This window comes from Carassius auratus, chromosome 21, assembly GCF_003368295.1.
Source record: "Carassius auratus strain Wakin chromosome 21, ASM336829v1, whole genome shotgun sequence".
Taxonomy (NCBI): Eukaryota; Metazoa; Chordata; class Actinopteri; order Cypriniformes; family Cyprinidae; genus Carassius; species Carassius auratus.
The window spans coordinates 22738404-22748890 of NC_039263.1; the positions used below are offsets into that span (position 1 = coordinate 22738404).

The following is a 10487-nucleotide window of genomic DNA, read 5'->3' on the forward strand; positions in this document are numbered from 1 at the left end:
AACCATTGTGTTTGTGAGACACTCGTAAAAAAAAATAAAAATTTGCAATAAAGTGGTTTTGATTGAATTTACAGACACACCAATCTTTAATCCGTTTTGTCAGTTAAAATAAATACACAAGAATCACACCGATAACATTTTACAATCTTGGTTTCATTTGTTAATATTTGTTGAATCACCAACAAAAAGTTACCTATACTTAACATTCATTAAGCAGTTATTACTATATAAGTCATTCATTTTTATGCGATTTAATAATTTTAGTATATCCAGTTAAATGAAAATAAGAAATGTTGTGACTGGAATAAAATACTTTTTAAAATATATTTCAATATTAGTTTTTTTAATTCAATTTTAGTTAGCGATAATAATAATAATAATAACCATAAACTGTGAACGGACAACTGCATTTATAACAAATGAGACTTTATTGTAAAGTGTTATCATTGAACTTTTTTAAAAAAAGATTTAAAATGACATAAAAACACAATCACAATATGTACATGCTTACAAACATTTACTCTAATTTCATAAAACCAACCAATTAAAATCACAACATCATAAGCATTTTATCGTAACGACACAATGTGAAGTTAAAACACTGATGCGACAAAGCTTTGCAGATGGTTAGTAAGGCAAAGAAAGGTGTTCGTATTTAAAACACAGCCTGAACCCCGGGCCATGAGAGAGACTTCAGAGATGATGATGATGGGGAAATCCACTGAAGATCGGATCACAGTTCCTGGTTTTCCTTGAGTTTCTGGAAGACAGCGAGACTGCGGAGCTGAGACTGTAGCTCTCCATCCTTCCAGATGATGAGCAGGTGATCGGTAGAGCAGGTGACCAGACCCTTCTCCTTAAAACTCAGAAACATCTGCAACACAAGACACACTTCTTTACTTACACTGTGTTGACTCAAACTTGAAAAAGCAGACTAACCCAAACCACCCGCAAAAATAATGCACTAAACTATAGCATGTAAAATAAAATAATATTAATGAATTGAAACACTTCAGATACTGAATTGAAATCTAAACAAAACTAGCTAAACATAGCTGAAGTGTCTGCGTTCTTTTGCTGCCTCAGTAGACCGAAGGCAATGGTTTTATCAGTAGTCATATGTGGCTCTCTGTGACCTTGGCATTACTGGAGCCAGTCTCTAGCAGCGACAGGAACTACAGCATTCTTACACTTTAAACACACAACTAATAATAGAAGTGTAGGTCATTAGATGATGTCTCTATTCCCCTCTTTTCCTGTCCTCCACCCCTCTCATCCCCTCTCTTCCTGTCTTGTAGAGTTAAAAAAGCTACTGTGGCTCCTGTTTGCAGGCACTGATTTGTCAAAACAACAATTTTATTGTAAGAAAGGGGATTAATAGAATAATCATTCTTTATTTTATACATGTATAGAAAAATATATATTTGTGAAAAAAAAACGGTGGAGAAATGCTTTTTTTTCACAAATATATATTTTTCTATACAAACGGTGGAGAAATGCTTTTGAAAAGATTTATTTTAAAATGACGGAAACCGTTTTTAGTGTGATCTCAGTTTGATAAAAACATTGTAGGCCTATGTTAGGCTTAATTGTAATAATTACAAAGCATGTATCGGGAATTATTTGATTCAGTTCGGAACTTCAAAGCGTGTATCGCGAATCATTTGATTCAGATCGGAACTTCAAAGCGTGTATCGCGAATCATTTGATTCAGATCAGGTTTTCGGGATGTTTTTGTCAAAATGCCATCTTTGCAAGTATCCTCATGAACACAGAAGGTCTTAAGTGATAGCAAACAGCTGAGAAAGAAAACACTTGTAACAGTATACTGGATCTGGGCACACCAGTCTATTCCCGCTGTGTCATTCATGGTTAATCAAACAACAAAAGAGAGAAAATGTCTTAGTGCTCTTGACTTATCAACCTATTTTTAAATCTTATTTAAAACAAAAATAACTTGTGATATATATCATTACTGTGAGATAAAATGACTCATTTTGTGACATTAGATTTTGGTCATATCCCTTATCCCTTGGTCATATGTACAATAAGTGTAGAAACTGTACATGCTTTAAAATAGCAGTTCACCTAACACATTTTGTTCATCATTTATTCACCTTCGTTTCTTTACAGGTTTAAATCTGAAGTAAATGATGACAGAAGTCACTGTTTTTATATGCATGTCTAAATCACACGAAACTCCCTGAAGCTGACTGAAAACATGCAGTATGACTTATGATAATGATTAGATAATGCTAATGTGATGGGTGTGCTGTTGAGACATAGAGCACATGTCAGAGGATCAACGTGTAAGTTGAGTTGTATGTAGATCACATCGTTCACTCTGTCAGAAACTTTGCAGGTCAGAACGATTCACCGCTTCATTCAGGATCAATATGTCCTAACAGAACACTGCTCCTACACACTAAATCCAAAGCTTCTAAAACTAAAACCAGTTCTTGTGTTATGTCACATGATGCCGTACCTGCACAGCCCCAGAGTGACCAATCAGATCGCCGATCAGTTCCAGTGAGCGTAGACCAGGGACTTCTGGGATTTTCTTGGCAGGAGGGCCTGTCTGCTTACTTGACTTACCAAAAGTGCCAAACATCCCGAAAAACCCTGAAAGAGGACAAAAACAATGCATTAAACTAAATGCTTTTGAGTCACACACACACACACACACACATATATCCTCTACACAGGAAGGCAAAATAAATGATGATGGGGCAACATCTGGATCAGTTTCAGAACGAGGACAAGAATGAGGGTAGGAAGGATGTGGGTTGTGATGGAAAGAGGAAAGTGTTGAGAAGAAGGTATTTCAGAGATAAAAGGGATGGATGGAAAGAACAGAGATGTTTGTGTCCTGCTCACCTGAGGAGGCGGGTTCGGCGGGCAGGGGAGGTCCTGTAACTCCCACAGCCTCACACTACCGTCCTCGGAGCACGACATCAGGCGCCTACGACACAAACAGAGAACACCTGGCTTTACTCCCATGTCTCACAGGGATGTTTTGGAGGAGTTCTTCTGGTGCGTATCATACCCATCCTCTTGCAGCATGGTGTGTAAGACATTGGAATCGTGGGCCATCTTCCTGTACGCCACCACACTCTTCACTAGCACATTAAAAACATACAGACCACTGCCTACAGCCGCCACTATAAACTGAGACAGAGATATAACTGTGTAAGGAAAACATGCGAGATATAATTAACATAGATTTTTTACAGTGGGGCTCGAAAGTTTGGGCACCCCCTGCAGAATCTGTGAAAATATGAGTAATTTTCAAAAACTAAGAGAGATCATACTAAATGCATGTTATTTTTTATTTAGTACTGTCCTGAGTAAGATATTGTACATAAAAGATATTAACATTTAGTCCACAAAACAAAAAAAATGCTGAAATTATTCAAATAACCCCACTCAAAAGGGAACCCTTGGTTCTTAATACTGTGTTCTGTTACCTGATGATCCTCGACTGTCTTTCTGTTTTGTGATGGTTGTGCATGAGTCCCTTGTTTGTTCTGAACAGTTAAACTGAGCAGCGTTCTTCAGAAAAATCTTTAAGCTCCTGCAGATTCTTCAGTTTTCCAGCATCTTTGCATATTTGAGCCCTTTCCAGCAGTGACTTTATGATTTTGAGATACATCTTTTCAGACTGAGGACATTTGAGGGACTCAAGCACAACTATTTAAAAAGATTCAAACATTCACTGATGCTCCAGAAGGAAACAAGATGCATTAAGAGCTGGGGGGTGAAAACTTTTGAACACAATGAAGATGGCCAAATTTGTCTAATTTTGTTGAAATATATATATTTTTTCCATTTAGTTCTGCCCTTCGTAAGCAACAGAAGATTCTTGTATGTTTCCCGGTACACAAATTAAGTACAATTTACCTTGATCTTCAAATTCCAAAAGTTTAATGCATCTTGTTTCCTTCTGGAGCATCAGTGAATGTTTGAATCTTTTTAAATAGTTGTGCTTGAGTCCCTCAAATGTCCTCAGTCTGAAAAGATGTATCTCAAAATCATACAGTCACTGCTGGAAAGGGCTCAAATATGCAAAGATGCTGGAAAACTGAAGAATCTGCAGGAGCTTAAAGATTTTTCTGAAGAACGCTGCTCAGTTTAACTGTTCAGAACAAACAAGGGACTCATGCACAACCATCACAAAACAGAAAGACAGTCGAGGATCATCAGGTAACAGAACACAGTACTAAGAACCAAGGGTTCCCAAACTTTTGAGTGGGGTTATTTTAATCATTTCAGCATTTTTTTTGTCTTGTGGACTAAATGTTAATATCTTTTATGTACAATATCTTACTCAGGACAGTACTAAATAAAATATAACATGCATTTAGTATGATCTCTCTTATTTTTTTTTAAACTTACTCGCATTTTCACAGATTCTGCAAGGGGTGCCCAAACTTTCGAGCCCCACTGTATATGATATACGCTAGAAATCAGTTTCTTACCTCTCCGTCTGAGCTCATGTGTTGAATGGATCTCTCGATCTGTTTTAGTCTGACCTCTGATTGGCTGTCTCCCGCCGGCTCCTCCCACAGAATGTGCTCATACGCCTGGATCGTCCAATCGACTGAATCCCAGATGATGAGCTCACCGATATGAGAGCCGCTCGCAAACAAGCCATCTGAGATCAACAGTAACCAGCTCTAAACACAGCAATACTCAACAAACCGAAACGATCTCTGCCGTCAAGTGTCTCACCGCTGATGCTGATGAGAGAGTGGATGGTGTCCTGATGGTCAGCTAGATGACGCATGGCCATGACCGCAATGTCTGATCCAGACAGGCTCAGCTTAAATATCACTGGAACATTTCAAATCATTCATTTACCTACAAGCACACTTATCAAAAATAGCTTTAATAACATGAAAGTTAACTCAACAGAGCTTTGAAATTAAGATTTTACAAGGACCATGTCAGCTTTTACTAGACCAGTAAGTGTAATCTTTTCATATTTGTTTTTAACATACATTTTATGAAAAAATTCAGTTACCGATCTCTTTATCCATGGCAGCTGCAATGAAGTTCTTCGGTAACTCCACCATGGCTGAGATACCTTGAGAAATAAAGCAGATGATTTATTAAATATATTTAAATACACCTCTATTCAAAAGTATGGGGCCAGTAAGCGTTTTTTTTTTGTTTTTCTTCAAAAACATGAGTACATTTATTCAGCAAGGATGCATTAAACAATGTTATAAAAAGATTTATATTTCAAAGAAATGCTTTACATTCATTGCATAACCCAAAAAAATTTTTTTTTATAGTTTCAACAAAAATATTAAGCAGCAGCACAGCTGTTTTTAGCATAATATTAATAAACATTTAATGTGCAGCCAATCAGCATATTAGAATGATTTCTGAAGGATCATGTGACATTGGAGTAATGATGCTAAAGAATTATCTTTGATTTGATCAAAGGAATATATTACATTTGAAAATATATGATCATTTATATATATGTTATTTCAAATTGTAAAAATACTTCACAATATTAAAATGTTTTACTGTACTTCTGATCAAATAAACGCAGCCTTGATGAGCAGAAGAGAAAAAAATAGTTGTAGAAATGATACACTGCCACTTGAAGATTTTATTAAAACTATTGCCAACATGTTGTAGAGATGTTCTTGTGTTTATTTGTTGTGTGTGTGTGTACCTGCATCGCTGTGATGAACCGTTTTACACTGCAGCTCAAAGTCTCTGTTCCAAACACACAGTTCATTTCCACCCGAGAGCCACACGTCCAAACGAACCAACACCAGCAAACACTGATAAACAGACACCTCCATCAGACCGGTCCACACACACAGTCCAAAGTCCACATCTTCATCACACACTGTACCTTCACTGATGACTGGAGATCAGATATGTTCTGCACTCGGTTTCCTGAATCTGGATCCCATAACTGCTGCAGAATTAAGGACAAGCACTGACACTAAACACACACACACACACACTTTAGCAGAAGCTTGTGTAAAGGATACACTGAGCGTGCGGTCTGATGATGCAGTAATGAGCGCGGCGTGTGCGTTTCTTCCTCTGATGATGGAGTATGATGTCATTGCAGTGATCTGCTGTGTGTGACCGCGCAGCTCCAACAAACAATCTCCCGTCTGAAACACACACACACACACACACACGAATGCTGCTGTTGCATTTCTATTGAGTGTTGGAGTCACACAGTAAATGTAATAGAGTTGCAGGGGACAGTTTTAAACTGTTCAAAATGTTTTGTTTTTAATTTATTTAAGAACAGAACACAGTCTGTTTCAAAACATAAAATAAATGAAATCAAGCATAGAGTATTTTACATTATGAACTATATTTTGTATATATTTTGTGGCACTGCCCCTCCAAAATACCTGATAAAAAAAACATACGCACAAACATAAAAATGTAAACCTTCACATGTGTATGTAATCATGTACATATATAAATGTGTGCATATAAAAATAAAATACAAATATTAAAATATTTTTCATATTTTACAAGAAAATTGTATATACACATTTTTATAAAGAGCATAAAAAATTTAATCAAACAAATACAATTAAACACATTCAATCACATATACATTATAAATCAAAAATGTATATATTAACTTTTTTTCATATTTATAACACAGTGTAAATAAAATTCTAAAAAGTATTGTTTAAATAATTTTTTTTATAATATATTTTAATATTTATCATAAAGAAGATATATATTAGTAGTAGTGCCAGGCAACAATTAATTGTGAATAATCACATTCAAAAAAATGTTTTGTGTGCATAAAATATCTGTGTGTACTGTGTATATTTATTATGTATATATAAATACACATACACCTGAAAGTATACTTTTAAGAAAAAATCTTGTTTATATTTTCAATATATTTATATACAATATAAATTATATGAACATAAATATATACATGTAAATATTTTCTAATTATATACTGTATGTGTGTTCCTTTACATATACATAATAAATATACACTGTACACACACATATACTATGATATATAATATGATTTTGGATTGTGATTAATTGTTGCCCAGCACTAATTATTAGAAATATGATGTTACACCATATTACAAATAATTACCATCACAGGAGGCTTATGAGAACTGAGTCCCAATGCAAAAAAGTTCCCGAATTAATTTCATTTTATTAATAAAAAAAAAATTATATTAAATAATAATGTTAATTTCATTTATGCCAAAAGACTATCAACTATACCTTTAACTTGAAATTAACATATTCATAAAGTTCTGTTCTGTTCTGCTCACCTCAACATTCCATATAAGCACCTGGCCATCGTCACCTGCCGACGCAAACCTGCCAGTCACAAAACAAAAAGTGCAAAGTATAACATTGCCTGCACATTGAACAGTCTCATGATTCTGAAGTGACCTTTGACCCATCAAGCTCAGAAACGAATGGTGCTCAGGAAGAACAGGAGAATGAAACTATGATAAAGGGATGAGGTACAGGAAGTTCGGAAGGGATCGGAGATGAGAAACAGGACTCTGGACTCTAAAAGCAATCAGTGACGTTCTGCACACTGACCTCACCTCAAACTCATCAAGAGCAGCCAGCCATAACACACACACACACACACACACACTCTTCCAAAAGTGCTTCTCCATCACTTCAATAAAAATAAGCCCTGCACTGTGTGTTTGTATATACATGAGCTTTTTAAAGGCCTCATGCAGACGCGGTTAATACAGACAGGCCTAGAGCTGATGGACACTATCAAGTGCACACACACGCCAAACTCCCTCAAGCTGTGATGATTAAGCTCTTGTCACGCTCTGTAAGTTTGCTTTTGGAGAGGATCTGGCTCGGTCTTAGCTGTCAATCACTGGTCAGAGGCAGAAGAGGAGGAGAAGAGGATTGCTACCTTAAGTCATCAATCTGCACCAGAAATCGAACAATGTCAAAGTGTCCTTTCAGCACCTGCATCTCCGTGAAACAGTTTTTGGGCTGTTCCTCCCCAATGAACAGCGCCGCGCTCTTCTGCCCCGGAGAGAATATAACAGACAAAGGAATCATTGCTTCAATCTAGCTCAGAATGTGCTGAAATGACTGCTGTTTGCTGGACTGCGTCGGCCTGTCCTCTCTGATACATGAACTGCAACTAGAAAAGAGCAGTCCTTAAGGAGAACTGACACTTGAAACCGCTTCTCGTCTTCTGTTCTGCAACTAGAAGAGCAGTCTTTAGGAGAACTGGACACTAAAACCTGCTTCTCGTCTTCTGTTTATTAGTAAATAACAGCAATAACCTGAGCATACAGGTTATGCCACAAAACTGGAGTTTTTGTGTCTTTTAAAATGCATGGCTGATGATAGTTTTTAACTGGGTGTTATTACAGGCATTTTTCTGAACACATCAACAAAAATCTAATTGCTTTACGTTTAAATGCTGCAGTGTTTTTTTTTCTTTGTCTAATTTCTAACCCTAAAACCAGCCAACCAACTAAAATAGTTTAAAAAATAAAATAAAATAAAAATTACTAGCATTAATGTTTCCCTAAAATAAACATTTCTGTACAGTGTATTTTTTATATACCATCCATCCATCCATCCATCATCTTCCGCTTATCCGGGCCCGGGTCGCGGGCAACAGTCTAAGCAGAGACACCCAGACTTCCCTCTCCCTAGCCACTTCTTCCAGCTCTTCTGGGGGACCCCGAGGCGTTCCCAGGCCAGCCGGGAGATATAGTCCCTCCAGCGTGTCCTAGGTCTTCCCCTGGGCCTCCTCCCGGTGAGACGTGCCTGGAACACCTCCCTGGGAAGGCGTCCAGGAGGCATCCGAAATAGATGCCCGAGCCACCTCAGCTGGCTCCTCTCGATGTGGAGGAGCAACGGCTCTACTCTGAGCTCCTCCCGAGAGACCGAGCTTCTCACCCTATCTCTAAGGGAGCGCCAAGCCACCCGACGGAGAAAGCTCATTTTGGCCGCCTGTATCCGGGATCTTGTCCTTTCGGTCATGACCCACAGCTCATGACCATAGGTGAGAGTAGGAACGTAGATTGACCGGTAAATCGAGAGCTTTGCTTTACAGCTCAGCTCCTTCTTCACCACGCCAGACCGGTACAGCGACCGCATTACTGCAGAAGCTGCACCGATCCGTCTGTCAATCTCACGTTCCATCCTTCCCTCACTCGTGAACAAGACTCCAAGATACCTGAACTCCTCCACTTGAGGCAGGAACTTTCCACCAACCTGAAATGGGCAATCCACCCTGTTCCGACTGAGAACCATGGCCTCGGACTTGGAGGTGCTGATTCTCATCCCAGCCGATTCACACTCGGCTGCAAACCGTCCCAATGCACACTGAAGGTCCTGGTCTGAGGATGCCAACACGACAACATCATCCGCAAAAAGCAGCGACGAAATCGTATGGTCCCCAAACCGGACACTCTCCGGCCCTTGGCTGCGCCTAGAAATTCTGTCCATAAAAATTATGAACAGAACCGGTGACAAAGGGCAGCCCTGCCGGAGTCCAACATGCACCGGGAACAGGTCTGACTTACTGCCGGCAATGCGAACCAAGCTCTTGCTCCGGTCGTACAGGGACCGAACAGCCCTAAGTAGGGAGCCGCCGACCCCATACTCCCGGAGCACCCTCCACAGGATGTCGCGAGGAACACGGTCGAATGCCTTCTCCAAGTCCACAAAACACATGTGGACTGGTTGGGCAAACTCCCATGAACCCTCCAGCACCCTGGAAAGGGTATAGAGCTGGTCCAGTGTTTTTTATATACAAAAGCTTTAAATATATCACAAAAAAAATTATAATTCAAAATAGTAACAAAAACTATATTATAGTTTATAACACACACACACACACAGAGAGCAGTTTCATAGAGTTCCCCACAAACACTGTTGCCAGTTTTTTTTTTTTCGCGGCTTGTACTCACCTCCACTGTTCCCTGCGCCTCTCGACCTCCCAGAATCCACCGCAGCATCTTGGTCTTTTAAAAACCAACTGTCTTTACATGCAAACGATTGGATTTTGGGTGCTAATAAATCACAAGACAAATCAGTGTAGCTGTAGCTGCATGTTGCGAAACCGTCTGGCAGAGACGCGCGGTGCGTTCTGTTGATACTCGTGATGTGAAGAGTCTTTATTAAAACACAAATTCATCAGTCATCTGAATCTATATTGGAATACATTTACATCTGTGACACATCGAAACATTGTAGCCAGATTTGACTGACAGGACGCGTCACGTGTCGCGAATGATACAATGTATCAGTTCCGCGTCGGTTTTACTTTAGATCCAAAAACACTTCAAGTCAATTGACCTTCGATGATCAGAAATGTTTATATTAAATCATTCTGAGAGAATTTCCGGACAAATTCGTCAATGATGTATGACAGCCTCAAATCAGCGGCTCACTACAAACAGTCTACAAACTCACGTGACCAGCTACGGATGCTTCTAGGGGACACACGTGAC

General features: G+C 38.8%; 1 protein-coding gene across 1 annotated transcript; it reads right to left on the reverse strand.

Annotated features, from left to right (window-relative positions):
* Positions 1-13: 13 nt before the first annotated feature.
* LOC113038983 (WD repeat-containing protein 41-like) lies at positions 14-10487 on the reverse strand. Its single transcript, XM_026196813.1, is given in 14 exon segments — positions 14-874; positions 2486-2622; positions 2878-2907; positions 2910-2962; positions 3047-3168; positions 4479-4654; positions 4732-4833; positions 5024-5086; positions 5690-5801; positions 5876-5938; positions 6018-6146; positions 7305-7353; positions 7922-8037; positions 9945-10487. Coding segments are annotated over 14 exon segments (1341 nt in total). The 5' UTR covers positions 9993-10487; the 3' UTR covers positions 14-733.